Raw genomic sequence first — 20286 nt, forward strand, 5'->3', positions numbered from 1 at the left:
TACATTGTGCCAGCGGAAGAGGAACAGAGCTGTGACAAACACTCTCTCGGAGGGAGGACGTTACATTTGAGGTAATGGAAAATTCTACACACTAGACATCCGAATCATGCACTTACATGGGCGAATTTTACAGAGGACAGTGGGAATATACAGTTAACATCCAGAACGAGTAGTCTAGAATGAGATGAAAATTCTAATGCGCCGGGAACGCAGTTGAAGGTAAACAAGACACCTCAAACTAGGTCCTTCATTGTTTGTCCATGACCGGTGTAATTAATGGTTTATTTGAGAAGAAAGCTTCCAAATTTGCAATCATAAGTTCAGTTAAATCCTGGAAAGATTCCTCGGTGAAGGCGGCTACATGCGGTGATAGGACGACATTATCCAGCGAGAGCAATTCTTCAGGAACATTGGGCTCATTCTCAAACACGTCTAAACCAGAACCTCTGATTTCTCCCCACACTAAACTCTGAACCAATTCTTTCTCATCGATAATGGCACCACGGCCAACATTGATGATGATTCCGTCTTTCCCTAGAGCCAAAAGGACCGACTTACCAATCATATGGCGAGTCTGCTCAGTTAGGGCACAGCAGATTATGAGAATGTCACTGTTAGCTGCGAGTTCATAAACATTTGCGTAAAAGGTATATGAAACAGATGGCTTCTTTGTCCTAGAGTTGTAAGATACAGGACAGCCAAAAGCCTCGAGCCTTTTTGCAACTTGTAGCCCGATGCTGCCAAGTCCAACAATACCGACTCGCTTGCCTACCAACTGCTGCCACAATATATCAAAGTTAAACAAGAATACTAGAAATATATGATTCTGTGATAGAGTAAACAACAAATATGATGAATAATAACCTTCACTTTAGAATCTACTTTTCAATCCCAAGACGGTAACAAGGGACGTTAAATCCAAAAATAGCTCTAATTCACAATTCGCATAACACACATAAGCAATTTAGTCCGTCAACAGTTCTCTAACCCTGCCTCACTCTCTGTGATGCAGAGTACACTGTACAAAACCGCAATACGAAGCCAAAACCGAGTACCTAAAGTCTTAAAACAATTAAACCTCAAACGAGACCGGAGTTAGCAGCAAAAATAAAAGGAGAAAAGAAATGGGTTCCTAGTCCAGAATGCAACTCTCTGCTCTTTCACATTTCTTTTGTTCCTTGGTGTTCAAGTCTCCTCCTTTAAGTACCCGCACTAATGGAAGTCCACCATCTCACCAAAACCATCAAATTACCAGGGCAGGAGTAGAGTTAACCCCATCCCCATAGAGATGTTCTTTTCCAGGACCGGAGTCTATGACCATCCGTCCCGACGCACAATGTCTCAGCCATCGAGCGTTAACCAACTCGGGCAATTAACCCCACTTGGAGTCTAAACCATACGAATTACATTTCAGAAAACCACACAACGAAAGCACTGCCTCCTGCAAAAATGGCATCTTGAAACGTGATCGGTTCAGTCTATCACCTCAGCGATTGATTTGTTCCCCAATATTTACTCATACACTCTCTCTAGTTATTTTCGAGAACGAATAGTTCTCCTAAACTTCCGTTACGTCCTCTTGATCGCCCAATTTCCTACCAAAACAAAGAGAGGACAAACATATGAAAGCAGCGGAAAAAGACAAATTCGACCTTCGACCCGAGAGCGAAGTCCCCATCCTTAGCCCAAAGCCCTCGCCGCACGAACCGATCGGCGGCCGAGACCCTCCGGAGCACGTCGAGCGCCAGCCCGACGGCCGCGTCGGCGACGTCATCGGAGAAGACCTCGCCGGCGTTGGCGACGGCGATGCCGCGGCGGCGGCACTCGGGGACGTCGATGTGGTTGAGGCCGGCGCTGGTGGTGACGATGATGCGGAGGGAGGGGAGGAGGTCGAGGAGGCCGGCGGTGACCCGGGTGGCGGCGGAGCAGAGCAGGGCGGGGGCGGACTGGGCGTGGGCGGAGAGGAAGCGGGGGAGGGGGAGCGGGGACTCCCAAGCCCTGAGGACGGTGAATTTGGCGGCGAACGGGTCCCCGTAGTCGAAGAGCCCCGGCGGATTGATGACCAAGAGCTGAGGGAGGTCGTGACGGCGCATCTTCATCGCCTGAACGGTGTTGGTCAGCGATTGTGAGTTCGGCGGTGAAGTTCAGAGAACGATGACGACAGCGATGATTTCCAAATAGTAGCAACGTCCCCATTTTAACCTATGTTGCTATTTTTCTAAAACGACAGGAAATATTTTTCTTCCTCTCATTTTAAAAAATGTCTCTGAATTTTGTCTCAAAATTCAAACGAAACAATTTAAGGTCTTTGCTCAGATCCCAGACTTACACAAAAAAAAAAAAAACGAAACAAAATCATGTTCCTATTTTTCAACAAAAAAAAAAAAACACTTATGTTGCTATTTTAAAAAAAATTAGAAAAAATTTTAAATAAACATCTAAAATGCTCTTACTTTTTCAAATAAAGATTTCAAGTAAAACTTATGTTAAATAAAAACCTTAAATGCCCTTATTATTTCGAATAAAAGCCTGAAATAAATATTATCTTCAAATAAGAGTTTGAAATTTTACTTCTTTTACAAAAAAAATTTCTTTAGTTATCTCTTTATTTTCTAAAATTTTAAAAAAAAAACCAAAAAATAAACATCAACCTCTCTCTCACCTGTGGATGACAACCCACCATCATAGGGGGCAGTAGCAGTTGCCATTGGGGTCACCGGCACCTCGACGAGGGCTAGCGACCCCGCCGATAGAGGGTCGAGACCCTGGCTTAGGTCCGAGGGAGGGCTGCAGCTCTCGAAAAATCATATAAAAATGCACATAGACACTTACTTTTTTTTTTCTCAGAGATATTTCTTTAATAGGGGCATACTCTCGTGACAACATGGAGAAAACTCAGAGAAAAATAATTTCTATTTACCATAGAAAATCATATAAGATGATGATAAAGATCATTCTTGAAGGGCCTTTATGCAGATAGTCTTTTTGAATATTACAATTGACACAACCCATAAAACCTTCATATAGAAGTCCACAAGCAAAACTAAAAAGGCAATCACAACTTTCAATACAGACTATGAACAAAGGCAAGGTCCCAATCAAAATCTAAAGAGAGGGCTTTACAGGTTAGATAAGATGCATGAGATTTACATATCAACCTGGCTTAAATTAAGCATCACACTTATGAGGCGACATATGGTTCAAACAGCGTCACGCAGGGATTCAGATCATACTGCATGATCTCGGCAGCACGTTCAAACTCCTCCCTCAGTACTTTAATGCTGAACTTGTCCACCACTCTTCCCAGGTCATGCGAGACGTCGAACGGATCTTCTATGCAGATCAGATGCCGATCATTCCCAATTCTCCTTGTCCAGTCCTTAGTCCGCTTGCTGCACAAATTAGGCATATGATAGTCCGCTAACTTTGACCAGATTCATCATAACCCGTGTATCTAAATCTCACCTGAGCAAGCTTCCGGCGCGAACGGATATGACGGTATTTGTATAATCATGACGATATGCCCAATAGTGAAAAAATGCCCACACCAACTGTGCAATGGTTTCCCTGTTATGTGATCCAAAGTCACAGAGCTTCTCCACTCGATCAAAGTAAGCACATTCTATATTATCAACAGTGACGGCATACGTTGCCTCCATCTCCTGCACTAGCAAAAACACGACATGAAGAAAACCAAGCGCACATCTAAGAGGATTAACAATGGAATTGTATCTTCATACACACAGGGAGAATAAGCTGAAAAAACTATGTAATCCAATACTATCTCCCAAACTAAAACAATCAACTTTCAATCTAAGAGGCATTACCTCAAAAGTTTGGATACCAAAACATTGCAAAGAAGGTATAATGACTCGAGAAATAATGATTGAACAAACAGATTATTGAAGAGAACAGGAAGACGAACGAGTGGTCAAGGAATACTGTATTCCCGTCGTAAAGAAAACTGTTGCCTAGCAACATGTCATCAACCCTACTTTGGAATTGAATAAAAATCAGTGTGCCATTTCAGCTATTTCACCACTCCATCTCATTTACTGTCGATGTGCCATTCACATATAAGAAAAACAGCTGTGTACAGGGATAAACATAATGTTGACAGTAAAATTGGTGACACGAAACAAGAAAGAAGTTTGTCCATTTATAGCACTTCAATATGCCACGAACTCCTCATTAATGAATAAGATATTTCGAGATTTTGGAAACATGGGACAGCATCAATAGAACAATTCTAGAAAGGAAAACTTATGAAGAGAGACAGGACATAAGTTAAGCAAGAAAGTTTTAAGAAACAACATCCACCACAACACAAGGAGAGAAATAAATTCATCAAACCGTGGAAGTAAATACAGTCTGTACCTGTAAGCATGGAAGAATAGCAGGTCTACGCTGTTGTAAGAAGTGAATGCACATCAGCACATACCTGCATGAGTAACATGTCAATTGGCTAACAAAAAAACATTAGTGAGGAAATACAAATCTAAACCTCGTTCTCACTAGTTGCTAAACCATAGTCTCTCCTTGGATTGTACTAAAAAAGCCCTGTTCCCCAAAACACATGGCAAGGCCGACTGAGTCTAATAACAGTCATAGCCTAGATGTTTTCGTAATTGTCGTATCAGTCTATTGAAACAATCCACAAACTGCTGACTCACGCATAGCTGGATAATGTGCCTTGATAAGTTTCATTTACTCCTCTGGATTTTGCCCAATGTTTCACAATAAATGCCAACTGCTGCAATCTCACATCTATTCGGGCATAATCTCGCAGGAGCTTTGTATTAACAACCGCCAGAACATTGTTAATGCATATATCACAAGATATTCCTGTAGCTGGATCCATAAGCTTTACTATGGGGACCCTAGCACGTGTTAGTGCCTGTAAGAAATTTCAAGTTGAGGAATTAAAATGTGTCAGCAAGTAGACCTGAAGCAAGTAAAACATATCACTGTAACATGTCTAAAATGATAAAATTTATCTAGGTGCTATGTACACTGAAGCATGCTGGCAGTAGAACTACGGACTCCTCAGGCAGTTAGCATTGAATCACAGAACAAAGTATAAGGTAAAATAGAAATAAGAGCCAGCAATCATTCAGGATGCCTGAGGGAATTAATGTTTAGGTGTCATCTTCCGGCTAATTAAACCTAACGTGGGGGTGAAGTTTCATTCCAGCCTAACAAAATGAAGTAGTGTCATATGGCGAGAGCTTTACTTTCCATGCAGACAACTTCTATGCAGAAGTACTACAGCTAAAATACAACAGAAAACTGAATCACCCATCCGCTGGCCACCACAAGAAAACTGCATCACCCACTCACATTTAAGAAGAATGAAGTGGCAAGAGAAAGTATATATGCGTTCATGCATAAAGAAGATTACTCTAGGTCCAGACACACCGAAACATAAGATGAGCAGAAGGGGGATAGATGAGATACCAAGCTCACAAAGAAACTGCAAAACAATGTTGGGATATGAAATAACATTGGTTAAGGGACTTCATATGCTCGTCTAAGCCAACACTCAAAATATCTTTTCGAATAAATTACTAAACACGACAACTTCAAGGTCATTTTTGCTTAAAAATACTCTTGTGAAAGAATCAGAATTTTCTCCTGCGACTAAAATATCAGAAAGGCGGATATTCCATTCATCCCCTAGCTTCACAAAAATGGGGACACTTCAGCAAAAGGAAGCAATTTGATCACCTGCACATCTTGTAAATTATCTGATTCCAATATGTCTGCTAACTTCAGTATAACCTCCGATTTATCAATGTTGGCATCCGGAATAGCAAGGCACACATCAATATCGCTCTTGCAAACCCCAAAAGAGTTGGCACATGATCCATACAGGTATAACCGAGCTTCTGGCCACTCTTTGTTGACTAATTTCTCCAACAATGTCAACAACTGCTTCTGCTTAGCCTTTTCTTCTTCAGGTGGTATCAAGGACTCATAAATTGCAAGAAAGGGAGCATTCAACCTGTCTATGTCCCAGCGGCACTCCATTGAACTTTTAAAGTTCCTCATCCGCTGTGTAAGTAGCCTTTGTCCTCTGGAATCTGACCTGAAATCCTGGTAAAAGCATGTGCAAATCCAAGTGAACCCAAAATTCTTCCTGATATTTCAAGAGAAGTATGTAGCCTGTACTTTGGATGAATAAAAGCTACCCCATCAATTCATGAAGCCTACAGTTTGCCGTCTAATTAGATTGTTTACTTTTGAGTTCTATGTATAAAAAAACCATTGCAATGGCTAATGCAATGACTTAAAATGCATGTGTTATTGTATTAAATATGCATTTAGAAACGTAAAAATTGAGAGAAAACCTTGATAGGGACCAAATATATAAAAATCGGAGGAAAGTGGTGAACTGGGATTCCAATGAAATTCAGTCTATATTTCGCATAAAGGAAATTAAATCAGAAGGAAAGACAGAATTACACAAAAATGTAAGGTACTTAGAAAAATCCTTCTTCAAAACAGGAAGGTACAATAAAGAATGAGAAAAGTCAGGAAAAAGAAGAACCTCCTCCACTAACCACTGTATATAAAATACGTGACTTTTACAATAAATATACTTACGTATATGATTTTCCATCAAGCTACCAGTTGTCATGCATTTCCAACTTATGAAAAACACAGGTTCTTGTCTCACAAAACTGACTTATACCCATATAAGCCAATCGCGTACTATAGACAATTGACATGTATTCAATTCTTGGCCTGTCTTAATTGATTTTCCAGGCACGAAATCATGTAAGATGTCGATTTTTACTTATATGTGGAAAATATAATAATATCATAACTATATCGGTCAAAATCAACTAAAGATATAGAATGTTCTTGATTTCTCACCTAGATAGTGAGAGCCCAAAAATAGCATTACTAGATATTCATTTTTCACAAGATTATTTAGTTTAAGTTTCATAATTCAATTTGCGAGTTTCTCAATCAAAACATATTTGAGGCGAACTCATGATAACATCAATCATAGATCCTATCACAGTCATGCCAAGTTTTCGCACGTTCTTCGTTAAACAAAAGGTGACCTATACTCATCCACATCCGGCACCATTCTCTTCCCACTCGTTTTATCATCAAAACTCCCGATCTAATTTCTTCAAATAGTAAAGCCGCGGATGTAATTAAACCACCGTTCCACCAGAGAACTCATGATGATGTCATTTTTAGATCCTATCACAATCATGCCAGTTTTTCATGGTAAATTTTCGGACAACATAATCCACATCTAGCACCACGCTCTGCCCTTTCCATATTACTATCAGAACAACACTCAACTTATTTGAATATATATGAAGAGGCACCAAATAGGCCTAATGACACACTCTACTGATCGCCCACAACAGCCAGGCCCGCAACAAATTTGAATCGTGCCCCGTAAGGACAAAATTAATTCAAGTTATGCCATTAAAGCATATGTCGAGTGAGTGGGAAAAGAAACATGCCGCCTACTATCCGGTTATAAAAGCTTCATCTGCTGAAATCACGGCTTTTGACTGAATACATTTTCAGCACACATTATGTTGGAAAGAATCACAAAAGCTCTTCACAGAAGTTAACTTATTTACAGAGATAAAAAAAATAAATGCTTCGATTTCAGTTTAAGCACAAGATTGATCTGCACCACATTCAACTTAGAAAACCCTCCCCATCCACTAAAACTTGCGCCACCGAAAACACACTCAAACATATGAAATGAGAAGCACAAAGAGAGTCACCTTTTCTCGATGACTCTGGTGCTGCCTTTTCTCATTTTTCTCATCAAGTTCGTCCGCAAGCAAATTATCAAGTTCATTAGCACCTACTTTACCAGCTCTCTTCATCCCGGCCCCCTCTCCCTCCCCTTCTCCTTTACCGTCTTTCTCAACAACTCCATGGTGCAGAGCAATAGACTCCTCTATGTCCGAGGCAGAAACTGAATGGAGGTTACTCCCAGTTGGTGGACCAGGGCGATCAAGCTGCTCGCTCAGCTGCATCCCCCCTGAGTTTCTGCTGGGCATTCTATGATCATCAAACTGAAATCTCCTCACTATCACATGCCCGTCATTTGAACTCACGCTCCTATGATTCCACTCGCTCCGATTGTTCTTTTCCCCATCCACATTACGCTCAAAATCCGTTCTCCTATTACCAAAACCCGAATTCCCTCTTCCACTCGGGTTCGCTGGAAACCCTGGTGGCATATGCCGATCATTCCCTGCATGGTTCTGCTTTCCCCGTCCAACTGCTCGCCTCTCCTGCTCACCAAGCTCATTATTCCCACGCCGAGAAGCATTGACATGAGCGCTCGAATTCCCTCGGGGATCAAATTGCCGATTTTTCTCAAACCTATCACTGCTTCTGCTACCGGAACCTATGTTAGGCTCTCTTGCAGAATCAAAAACTGAATTCTCAACCGAAACAACCTCGGAAGGTACAATTCTAGGAGGAAAAGAGCCAAACCGCAGACTTTGCTCTTGCTGCTGGCGCTGCAGCTGCTGCTGCTGCAGTTGCTTCAACTGTTGAGCGAGACTGTGAGGCGCAATCCCTCTCTCGTCAAACCCTCCAAGCCCCAACCTCCTGAAATCATCGATAGGCAGTCCCTGATTATGATGATTCGCGGGTAATTGGTTCACTCCGGGAGCGACCCCGAACAAGCTGTGCGGGTAGAGAGGAGGAGGGGATGCGGCGTGGTGGGGCCACGGCGGGGAGAAATCGTGGCCGTTGGGCGGTCCGGGGAAGGCGATCGTGGGGCCCACGGCAGCGACGGCCGGGTCGAGGGTCAGAGGCTGCGGATGCAGCTGCGGCTGCGGCTGCCGCGGTGGCGGCTGAGGCTGAGGATGGTGAGGCCGTCGCAGGAGGGACAGGAGGAACTCGCCCCCGTTCGCCGAGTTTCCCGGGGGAGGCTCGTCGCGTCCGCCGCCGCCCATGGTGGTGGAGGTTTTCAGTGTGTTCGTACTCGTCCTGCGCTGAAGTGGGGATGCGCAACCGGGGTGTTGTGAAAAAAAAAAAAAAACAGAAGAAATAAAGACGGAAGTGGAGATATTTTTCTTTGTCTTTTTGCTCTTATTTTTCTTATTTTTGGGTTAGAAAAAAAAAAGAATTTGAAAGATTGCTTAAAGAAGAAGATATTGCTAGTGTAGTGCAGTGCAGTGCATTGCAGCCGTTTGACTGCTCTAGTCATAACAGCGAATAGGAATTTTCGGAGGACTACCGTCGGGCGGGGTTGTATAGTAGCATCTTAAATCTGGAATGAATCATTGGAGTTTCGGCTCCTGCGCCGTCGACACGATATCTTTGAACCGACTTATCGGTGACGTACTCTTAGTTCAAGGACACTGTACGACTAGGATTTGGATTCTTGAAAATCTGCTCATTAGACAGAGAAATAATGAATTCCGAGTGATCGTTACGGCCGTCAATCTCGTGACGATCGGATCCCAGAGAAAACGATCGCGATGATCGGATCTGGAAAAACGGGACAAGCTCAATAAATTTTTTTTTTTTTAACTGTTCTTTGCGTAGCGTGATAATTTGAGGAAAAGCTTGGTTTATATGCTAGTGTGTGTGCGTATTATTATACTTCACTTTTGGAGTAGTATAATAAGTAAAGTAACAGTCTTTATTTGCTCACTCAAGAATAACACCCTTCTTTTTCATCTCTACAGTCGATTATCGTATGCGCGACTTTCTAGAAGAAAGAAATTAGAAAAAATCACATCGTGTATTTAGGGGGGCCATTACGATTTATCAAGTACGATTTTGGTCATTTTGACAGCTGCAAAGATCTTTTAGCCGGAGCACCACAAACGTTCTCGAAACGATCGGAAAAAAAGGGCCCAAGATGGAGGCTCCGTTTGTATCGCGAAAAATTAGCCGTTTCTGAAAAATGTTTCCTAGGAAGTCAATTTCTAAGAAAAATGATTATTTTTTTTCTGATGTTTGGTTGAGACATGAAAATAAATTGAAATATATTTTCCGTCGTTTAGTAAGGAAAATCTAATTTGATTTTCTGCGTTGTCTTTTGGTCGAAAATTGCTAACTTGACCCCGATCATCCTATGTTCGATGGCCTTCGTTAATTTGGACAATTTTTTCTATTTTAAAAAAAGAATTGAATTTTAAAATAATTAGATATCACGCCTGTTTTCCTAATGGAAAATGGCCAAGTCCTTCAAGGAAAGGAAGAGGTTTTCATCCCTCCAATTTCCTTGAAAGATACCATTTTGAACCACGAAATTAGGAACGCATTCCAACTTAAGGAGGAGTGAGACGAAGAGCAGCATGTCTGTCTGAAGTTTGCCACGAAAAGGAAAGGAGCAGGCATCCTAGCCTGAACTAGAGTGCGGTGTAACTGGAGATTCCGCTACCTCGGAAAGGACGAGGCATGTCTGTTGTTCTTTGTACTCTTATATTTTCTTCAAGCTTGAAAAGATCACAGTGCTGTGCTGGTGTGGTGACAGAAACAAAACATGGAGCATGATTGTCTTCCATGTCTCTCGTACCCTTTTCACCCAACCCCTCATTTATCGTTTTTTGTCCTTTTCATGATGATTGTTTCTGACTTTGGATACCCTTTTTTTTGGAGATTGAAGTGAATTCTCTTGGCAGCAATTTTCAAAGAGCTTCAAGCAGTGAAGGTGGCAGCACAGTTGTCCTCTGGAATTGCAGTAGCTGTTAGTTCCTTGAAAGTTGCTGCTCATCGTGGCGCTACAAGCCCAACTAAGGTAGTTGAATGGTTTCACATGTCTAGATCATGGCTGTTTTTGCTGAGTCTTAGCTCCAATGTGTTAGGAATTTTCTTTTCTGATGTTGGTGGTCGAATGCAGCTTGAAGATTATTCCCTGATGACAGAGCTCAGAACCCAACAATTGTTGCTCGCTCTAGCCTCCTCTCAGATAAAGTAAACAAAACAAAACCAAAATAGCAGTAGCACTTGTGCCAGTTGTGCATAGCAAAAGTTGCTCTCTTTACTGGCGTAAAATGTTCTTTGACTCACTATTGATTTTTCCTATGGCGTTTATGCTTGAAATGACACATGGATACTAGGTTAAAACTGTAAATTTTCTTATGACAGTAGTTTCAAAAAAGTGCTTACAAGGTATGATGGAGGGAACAGGAGTTTCCATTTCAGTCAGCCGTTTGGGAGTATGAAAATTCAGGTTAGATATAGACTCAACGAGAGCATACGAAGAAGACTTTGGGATAGCACATGACATCAACTCCTTAGAATAAGCTTCCGTCTGATTACCGGAAAACAATGCGCTATCGTATGTTTTCCTGTCAGCAATAGAAGGAGCAAAGAGTTTGCTGTAGCTTGGCACCTCCTTATGCTAAGTTAGATCCGAAGTGCCATGCCATTGAATGATTTAGCAGTAGATGCAGAATCATTTGTGAGCGAATTGCTGGAGTGGTTCCAACTCTGTGAACTTCATTTGTCAGTACACTTGGAAGTTTTCGTCAATTATCAATGTTTGCTCGTCAGTTTTCGTTTGAATATTGTTGAGCATTCAGAATTTATTCAGATGTTCAGGATGGAGTTTCTTTTTTTATTTATTTAAAGTGACATAAACGAGACCCAAAATAAACAGAATATCTGCTGAGACGCTCTCTCTATGTTGACCCAACCTATGCAAGAGAAAGTCATTAAAATGTCAATTTACCAAGCTCACACCATGATGATGATCTGGTTTCAAAATTAGCAAAAGGTAAGAAGATTTTTAAAACATCAGCAACTACACCAAACTCTTACAGAAGTTTTTGATATTTACTAATCAGATGACTTTTACTCTATCATGACATAAACAAGATCCAAGTAAACAGAAGTCACTTCTTTTTAACCAAACAAAGCTACAGGGTAATGCTACATGGACAACTACCTTATGCACAACTAGGATGATTCCATGAAAGTTGTTGTAAGCAGATAGATCTATAAAAACAGCCCTGGTTTGAAACACTTCTAGGCATTACTTCCAACAAGGAGGAAGATTGCTTCTCTTCTTGGCTGCCGTCTCAACTGATTTCACGTCCCAACCACCATTTCTCCAGTATCCATAACTAAGCTCTGGAATATGTGCAACTTTCCCCCATTCTTCATCTTGTTCTTGTGGCTTAAGTTTCTCGATTAGTTCATCAGGCATGTCGAAAAGCTCCAGCACTTTGAGCTTGCTGAGATGCTCGATTCCTGACGGGACATTTTTCAGACATTTGCATCGCTGGATGCTCCACTTTTCAAGGCAAGGCATTGCTCCTTCCTCTACTTGTATAAATGTAAGCCCCTCAAAACAATCGAGACCTAATACCTTGAGCTTCTTAAACCCTTTAGCCTCGAAGCATAGTCTTTGCCAATCATAGGCTTGAAGTAACTCGAGGTGTATAAGACTGGGCAAACTTTGGAGGATTGACATCGGATCTTCCTCGAGATGGCTCCATTTCAGTTTAAGTTTGGCAAGATTATGGAGCTTGGCAATCCAATGTGGCAATGTCTGCAATTTTCCAGTTAAGAACACTCTTTGAAGAAGCTGTGGAGGAGAAAAAAGGTTTTGCAGATCAATTTCACCATTTTCAAGAGAAGAAATTGATATTGAACGGAGATTGGTCAACTTGGCAATTGATAGGCACAGTGTCCTTCCATCTTCTTTCTTTAGCTTCAGGATGCCCAACCTTCTCAGTTGAATCAACTTCCCGATCTCTCTCATCAGGATGCGGCTTTTTTGATCATCCACTTCTATGTAGCATAGCTTTTGTAAACATTGCAGAGCCCCAATTTCTCCAAGGGGCTTAAAGCCATACTTACTGTGCGAATAAGCAATATTTTCGTAACGATATACAAGCAAATGGCGAAGCTGGTGGAGCTTTGTGATTTCCACCAGCAATACAGTAATAAACGTGTGTTTGAGATCCAGGGTCTCCAAGTGCTGAAGCATTCCTATCGAACTCGGAAGTGTTTGGAGTTTGGTGCACCTAAGATTTAGATAACGGAGAAGATGCAAGTCAATCACTTGTGTTGGAAACCTTTTCAAAGGGGCATCTTGGAAGTCTAGAACTCTGAGCAGTTTGAGACCAGAAGAGAGCACTCTATTTATGGATGACTTTCTTACCCCAGACATGAACAGAGAGCGAAGTTTCCATAGCGGCTCGTTTGGCTGTGCAGATTGAAGTACTTTGTGAACTGATAGGCGACGAACTCTATCTGTCCACACTGCATGTTGTTCGTCAACTACAGCTGCAAAGTTTCGATCTTCAGAATTCGTTCTGCTAATTTCCCACAAGAGGTCATGAACTCGGTACATCTTGACCCTTCCATCACTAGTTAGCTCAGCCGCTTGAATGAGGCTCCTGTTTAGGAGATCCTTAAGGTACTCCTCTGCAACTTCTTCCGGAGTCTTACCCTCTTTTGTTTTGACAAGTCCGTCCGCCACCCATAATCGGATCAACCGCATATGCTCAATCTGTTGATCCCTTGGGAATACACTCAAGTGCAAGAAACAAGGTTTTAGGTGGTAAGGCAAGGCGTTGAAACTAAGAGAAAGTACCTTCTTCAAGTTCTTCAGCCTACCATTGCCATCAATTTCAGAACGAATACTTCGATGTACGAGTTGCCATTCATCTATCTTGTCGCTGTCCTTTGTGGCCAAAATGCCGCTAATGGCAACGATTGCCAAGGGTAGCCCCTCACACTTCCGTAAGATGTGTTCACATATCTCCTTCAAATTCGAAGGACATGAGTCACTCTTAAATGTCTTCATGCAGAAAAGCTTCCACGATTGCTCAGCACGCAAAGGCTTCATGTAGTAGACCTCTCCAGCAAATTCCTTGCATGAAGATGACGCTATCTTGACATCCCTGGTTGTCATCATTATTCGACTACCGTTTTTGTTGTTGGGAAATGCATGTTTGACAGCATCCCATTCCTCAATACGCCATACATCATCAAGAATGATCAAGTACCTCGATCTTCTTCTTTGCAGCATGCTCTTGACCATCATTTTCAGTAATTCAGTACTTAAAGTGTCTGTTCCACTGGGGACAGATTCCATGATGCTGCTAGCGATTCGCTGAAGCATGTCCCTGAGGACTTCTGCTGTCCTCGAAGACGGAGAAAGAGTGATCCAAGCGCAGATTGTGAAGTGTTTCTTCACCGCTGGATCATCGAAGACTTGCTTTATGAGGGTAGTCTTTCCCGAACCACCCATCCCCACAACTGGAATTATTTCTTTCTCAGGAGGACCCTTCACCAACCGCTTCACCAGTTGCTCTTGGGGCTCGTCAATACCCACTAGATCATCCTTTTCCAGGAGAAGTGCATCTCCACGCAAGTGGTGCCATGTGCTGGATGTAGAGGTGCAGCTCAAACCTTGTTCTGCATCTTGTTTGAACTGGTAACACACCTTTTGATGTTCTTCACAGATACTTTTGACTTTGGAACTTAAGTCTCTCATCCAAAGCATGATCCTTCTGCAAGCTTTCCAGTTCTTCACATAGCTATGTGACTTCTGTAGAAATTCAAGGAGTCCATGGCCTTGATGTTGCACCTTCAGCAGCTTATACTCATCAAGAGCATCTTCGATGTCATCAGCAAGATTTCTTAGTTTCCTGACCGATTCTTTCATGAATTGGCTACCCTCTTCTAGTGAATCTGCATCACGCAGGATGGCCTTAATGCGGTCAAAATCTTCCTTCACGGCATCCACTTCTTGCCAACCATCTCTTACCTTCAGCACCTCATTCTCGACGAAGTTCATGGCCTTCGTAGCAAAATAGGTTAGTGAAACAACTGCCATGCTCGAGGTTGACAGCCTCAAATTGTGGTTATTACATTGGGACGATCATTTGCACTTTAATCCCACAAAATATCTGGATTGTATACTGATGTTTTACTGCCAAATACCGGATATTCTTGGTTTATTCAGTCGGTTTCTTGGGATACAGTATATTTCAATCTATTAACAATTAGACTAGCTTTCTTGTCTAGATGGGCATGTTCTTGAACAGGTCATGAAAAGGATACAACCCTTGAATATGTAAATTTATATAACATCACTTTGAATTAATTTCTTACTCATGGCCTCTTACTCAGATATCGAAAAGGGGCAGAAAGAAAAAAAAAACAGACATGATTTAGAAGAGTTGGTCAAGGGGGCAGCATGCTTGTAGGAGTAACCGGAATGCATTAGAAGTGTGATTATACAAGATCAGAAGCAACATGTCGCATACCGGTGCTTTTCTAAGAAGATCATTACAAAATAGGCACGCCTTTCATTGATCAAATGACTCATTTCCGATTATTTTAGCATCCAGTCTTATTTAGAGCGAGTTCATTTTATCAGCACGTCGCATTCCGGCACTTCTCCGAGAAGATCATTTCACAAGATAGGCACCTTTCGACTATGTGGAAGCGACACATTTCTGATTATTTCAGCATCCTGTCTTATCTGAGTAGCTCATTTTAACATGATGTCGCATTCTGGCACTTTTCTAGGAAGATCAATGCACAAAGTAGGCACCTTTGCTTGATGTGGAAGCGACTCATTCCCAATTATCGCAGCATGCATCTTATCCGAGTGAGTTCACGTTCTCATGTTCACAGGTGAGTTGTGCTTCCAAAGAAACTTAAGGACGAGACTAAGTCGAAGCTGATTTTCCTTATTAACGAAGAGGTTTGAAGTTAACCACGCACGATCACGGAACCTACCTGCTTCCTTCTGCAACTCTTTCCATGCAACTTCATGGTGTTCTTACATTCTTGTTAGACAGGACCAGAGCGCACATAACAGAACATTGAACGCCATCAGCTTTGCTTTCGGGCATCGATGTACGTTCACCTGACTAAGTTCTCGGGCTGATAGAGAACTCAAGTGCAGCCTTGAGTAAGAAAGACGGGACAGGTTTACCAGTTTCCGCTCGAGCCTCGGGTTTTGAAGGCGACGGAGATCAGGAGCGACTCGACGATCAGAGTTCTTGATCGGGGTATAAAAGAAAGAGGATGATCTATTTGCGTGCACGAGTTATGATTCATAGCTACGGATTCAGTTTGGTTAATGCTCTGTAGCCTTCACCCGTCAGCATAGTTCATAATTTTAGGATAATTACTAAATCAGTGCCAAACATGCTGTACGGACGACGATTCACACTTAAATTTTCCAACAACTTTGCCGGTGTGATCCTAGATCTTTGCATGAAATTCCAATGCAGTCCTTTCCTCCAATAGCCGCCGGATATTGCTGGCGTGGCCTTACATTCGACCATCGCCTGCATGCCACACGTATAACTTTACTTGACATTACGTCCTACGCGGACAGCCGCGTCGGCCGTTTCCGGCAACAACGGGGCAAAATAACTAAATTGAAATTTTGCGAAATGATTTAAGACTACATTGGCAAAATTGAAAAATATACATCTTGAAACGGCATCCGTACAATAGGTTCGACATGGTTTGGTAAAAGTTCAAGAATAAAATATTTTAAAAATAATGTTTAGCATTACATCAATGCAAGAAAAGCGAAAAATACGGATAATGACACAAATGATCCATAAACTTTAGCATAATGTACAATGTGATCCCTAAACTTTTAATTTATTCGATGTGATCCCTTTCAATAAATTTGAATTATGCGAGAGACTACTCTAACTCTCTAGAGCTCTATCTGTCATCCAGTTGATTCTTTTTTATAAGCTCCATTATTATATATTTTAAAAGATCTCTACTGGCAGTTATCGAATTGGGTAAATTTTTTCTTTTTTTCCTTTCTTTTCATAGTAAAATGTGACTGAAATCAAGCATGTGTAACTTGTAAGACCGTGTACGTAAACTATGATGATGAGCATGAATTAAAATGTGCGTGTATACAATGACAGTGAACAAATTTTAAAATTGAAAACTTAATTTAGCCCATAAGAATACGACATGATCGGCAATACATCTCAATTATCGAATGTGGGGACTCGAGATGTAACGAGACTTGAAAGATTTGGATACATCTAGAGCACTGCTCGCGGAGCATCGAAAAACCACTCTCATGCACGCCCGACTTTCTCGTGCCCCATCGCACCGTTGGCCATCGGATCGCGTTACTCGTGTGCCCGGTCGGCACCATCGGGCAGCCCTAGGGCACACATAAGGTCATTTTCCGGTAGAGGTAGCATCCGGTCATCGGCCAATCGCGGCTCGGACACGATCTTGTGGACCCCACCAAATCAAGTGGTGAAATGTTCAATCCAATAGTTTAGGCTGATAGATAGATAGAATCCACAAGAATATGGGCGAGTTTGGTTCGGCATTTCCAAACTGGACCCATGCAATCGCCACGTGGCAATCACATTTGAAGGGCTGCCCCTGTGCAGCGTGGGCTTGGCCTTACGCAAAGTCAAGCCATTTGAAGGGCCGTGCTACACCGTTTTGAGCCCCATTTTTTCCCTCGAATCATAAAAATACTTTGACAAACAGGAGTACACTTTCCCCATTTTGCTTCAAGCTAAGGGGATTTTCCTCTTTCTCTTTCTTTTAAAAAAAATAATAATTATAATATTTTCATGTATGCGGCGAAAACCTAAAAATGAATTGAAAAATATTTTTCGCGAATTTTGCGTCGGATCAACCTTTTATATCCATGTCTGTGTTCTAGGAAACGAAAAGAAAAAAAGAGAGAATTTCGTCTATCATGCCATATAGTTAGCTCTAACCTATTGATCTTTGTGGCATATTTGATTAAGTGAACAAATCGTAATTAATACTTATATTCTGCCTAATTGGGAAAAGTCCAGGCAAAGTATAGATAAAAACCCACTAAAAGCGTCGTTATCTTATTACAACAGATTGCATCTCAACTCTTGAATATGGCATATTTGAAGATTCACATTGTGGATTTAACTGAGTCGCCGTTCACGAAATCCCTTATCGTCTCCACCAGAACCTGGGCCTTGGCCGGGTCGACCAGCTCCACCCCGTGCCACCCGCCCTCGGCGAACCCCGTCGTCACGTGCGCCCCCCGTGCCTCCAGCATCTTCGCGAACCCCTTCTGCCGGTCCACCAGCGGGTCCCCCCCGTGCCCCCTCACCAGGCACCTCGGCAGCCGCCCGGCTTTCGCCTGGCCCGCCGCACCGCCGGCCGTCGGGTCGCAGTACTCATGGGACCGGTCGGCGCCCTCGGGCAGCGCCAGGGACCACATGAGGTCGTTCGCGGGCAGGGGCAGTATCCGGTCGTTGTCGGACCGCAGCTCGGACTCGGTCCTCTGGATCCCACCGAAGTAGGGTTGGTTCAGTATCAGCCCTCGGATCTTGACCGGGGCCAGATCAACGTCCAGCGATCGCAGGGCCGCGTGGTAGACGATGTTCGCCCCCGCGCTGCTGCCCATCAGGTAGCAGCGCTCGAAGTCCGCGTGCTCCCTCAGCCACGGCTCGCCGCCGCCTGCGGGGTCGAGCGCCTGCGACCGGAGCCACGCGAGGGCCGCCATGGCGTCGTCGTAGGCGGCGGGGAGGCGGTGCTCGGGGGCGAGGCGGTACTCGACGGAGACGACGACGGCCCCGACGAGAGACGCGGTGCGGCAGCAGGAGTCGTGGAACATGCGGGAGGTGGCGCTGAAGAGGACGAACCCGCCGCCGTGGAAGTAGAGGATGACGGGGAGGCGGGCGGGGGCGGCACGGGGGAGGAAGATGCGGACGAATGTGGAGTGGTTGGGGTCGAGGGGGAGGGTGACGTCCTTGGATAGGGCCGGGTCGGGGGAGTCGGGGTCGGCGGTGGCGGGAGCGGACGGGGGCCAGGAGAGGCGGGTGACGGAGCCGTCGGGGTTGGGGGAGAGCTTGAGGAACTCGTAAGGGTCCATGGGGATGTTGATGATGAGCAAAGAGGCTCTCCAAGATCAGAGAACGGCGATGGGTGGAAGACGAAGACCCTGCGAGGATGAAGAAGAAGAAGAAGAATTGAGTGAGGGTAGGTGGAGCGAGGAACTACTTTTTCTCGCGCGGTTGCGGTTCTAATGACTTGAAATTGATTTTTTTTTCTTTATGGTGGGGTGATGGAGATTGGACATCTGGAGCGGGACCAACTAAATAAAAGAGACCAATTTCCAGCACTGATAAATTTAAATATAACGATATTGGGGCTATACTATTCCAATGGCCCATTAGGTTAGGTAACCCGTAATATTAATTATATGTAACCTAGTCATAATGACATCATTAATAACGAGTTATATGAAGTTAAAAGTCAACAACGGTTATAATCCGGCAAAGGGCCCCCCTATATTTATTATTTATTTGGCCACTAGCACGAAGTAGGATGGGGCCATGCTCATGACTTCAATCACGGGCGTTGTATGTTTATGTCGAACGGCAGGGGCATCCACAAGGCCACGCTCATGCGTTGTAGGAGAAGAGTAGACCAGACCATGATATGATCTGATGACGTTTCACCGACCGCATTAATTATGATGGTTTGCAAAGCAATCGGCAGAAACAGGAAGAAGAAGAAGAAGCAGGGAAAAAAAAAGTGCAAAATAGAAGAAAAAGGAGTCGGAGCAGCTCAAAAAAATCAAAATCGGAAATGAAGAACGGGGTTAGGGTTCTTGAGAAACTATGTACTACCACGGCAACATCCATTGAGGGAAGCCAGAAAGAATAAGATGCTTTAACCGAGTGAGAGGTACCTTTACCTAAATAAGGGACATGCGTGATAATGACTTTGATGGCGCGGCTCAATGCGATAGGATATGGAAAGTCGAAAGCCCGACCATCTCCTATAGATTGTGCACCGAATGCATGAACGCGACTGCCGACGTTATCGACTTCTTGTGTTGTATAACTTTTCCTTTCATGAAATTCGAAATCACTTCATTGTAGTATGATTAGCACAGGGATGAGCGTTCACTTGGTGTTTTCCTAAATACACCGTACAACGGTCAATCCAGTCATAAAACATTTTAATTACGCTAATTTACTCCTAAACCTTTCAATAACTTGTCAATTTAGCCATACATTTTTTAATTATGCCAATTAATTACTAAACATTTTGATTATTTGCCAATTTAGTCTTGAATCTTTTAATAATTTGATAATTTTGGCCGGAAGCCACTCATGTGGCGGTTTAGTCAGCACCGGCCGTCTTATATGACATGGTCGACGCTAACGTGAACAATATTTTCACATTTTTTAATTTTTCTGATTTTTATAAATATTTTCAATTTTTTTCTTTTCGTTCTTTTCCTTTTTGCTTCTTCTTTTGGTCGGTCGCCAGGCCTCAACGATGGCCGACAACCAACCATTGCCG

At 43.0% G+C, this 20286-nt stretch overlaps 4 protein-coding genes across 5 annotated transcripts; all 4 read right to left on the minus strand.

The window, feature by feature from the left end:
• Nucleotides 1-72: 72 nt before the first annotated feature.
• On the minus strand, nt 73-2177 carry LOC115744329 (glyoxylate/hydroxypyruvate reductase HPR3). Of its 2 annotated transcripts, none has more exons than XM_030679429.2 (2): nt 1653-2177; nt 73-775 (listed from the first exon to the last, which is right to left on the minus strand). In XM_030679429.2, exons 1-2 carry the CDS (start codon nt 2097-2099, stop codon nt 248-250), a joined length of 975 nt encoding a protein of 324 aa, XP_030535289.1. In that variant the 5' UTR covers nt 2100-2177; the 3' UTR covers nt 73-247. The 2 variants fall into 2 exon arrangements, with proteins under 2 accessions (XP_030535289.1, XP_048140991.1); XM_048285034.1 differs by having other exon boundaries at nt 73-778.
• A 722-nt stretch (nt 2178-2899) lies between these two features.
• On the minus strand, nt 2900-9025 carry LOC115744327 (UTP:RNA uridylyltransferase 1). The gene is made up of 6 exons (XM_030679427.2): nt 7764-9025; nt 5728-6096; nt 4674-4897; nt 4378-4441; nt 3466-3662; nt 2900-3392 (listed from the first exon to the last, which is right to left on the minus strand). The coding sequence occupies exons 1-6, from the start codon at nt 8952-8954 to the stop codon at nt 3182-3184; spliced, it is 2256 nt and encodes a 751-aa protein (XP_030535287.1). The 5' UTR covers nt 8955-9025; the 3' UTR covers nt 2900-3181.
• A 1135-nt stretch (nt 9026-10160) lies between these two features.
• Nucleotides 10161-15044, minus strand: LOC115744328 (disease resistance protein RPM1-like). Its single transcript, XM_030679428.2, has one exon. It carries the CDS (start codon nt 14804-14806, stop codon nt 11990-11992), a length of 2817 nt encoding a protein of 938 aa, XP_030535288.2. The 5' UTR covers nt 14807-15044; the 3' UTR covers nt 10161-11989.
• A 2822-nt stretch (nt 15045-17866) lies between these two features.
• LOC115744467 (probable carboxylesterase 8) lies at nt 17867-18958 on the minus strand. The gene has a single exon (XM_030679673.2). The coding sequence runs from the start codon at nt 18842-18844 to the stop codon at nt 17876-17878; it is 969 nt and encodes a 322-aa protein (XP_030535533.1). The 5' UTR covers nt 18845-18958; the 3' UTR covers nt 17867-17875.
• Between the last annotated feature and the right edge of the window lie 1328 nt (nt 18959-20286).

The sequence above is a fragment of the Rhodamnia argentea genome, chromosome 9 (genome assembly GCF_020921035.1).
Source record: "Rhodamnia argentea isolate NSW1041297 chromosome 9, ASM2092103v1, whole genome shotgun sequence".
NCBI classification, from domain to species: Eukaryota; Viridiplantae; Streptophyta; class Magnoliopsida; order Myrtales; family Myrtaceae; genus Rhodamnia; species Rhodamnia argentea.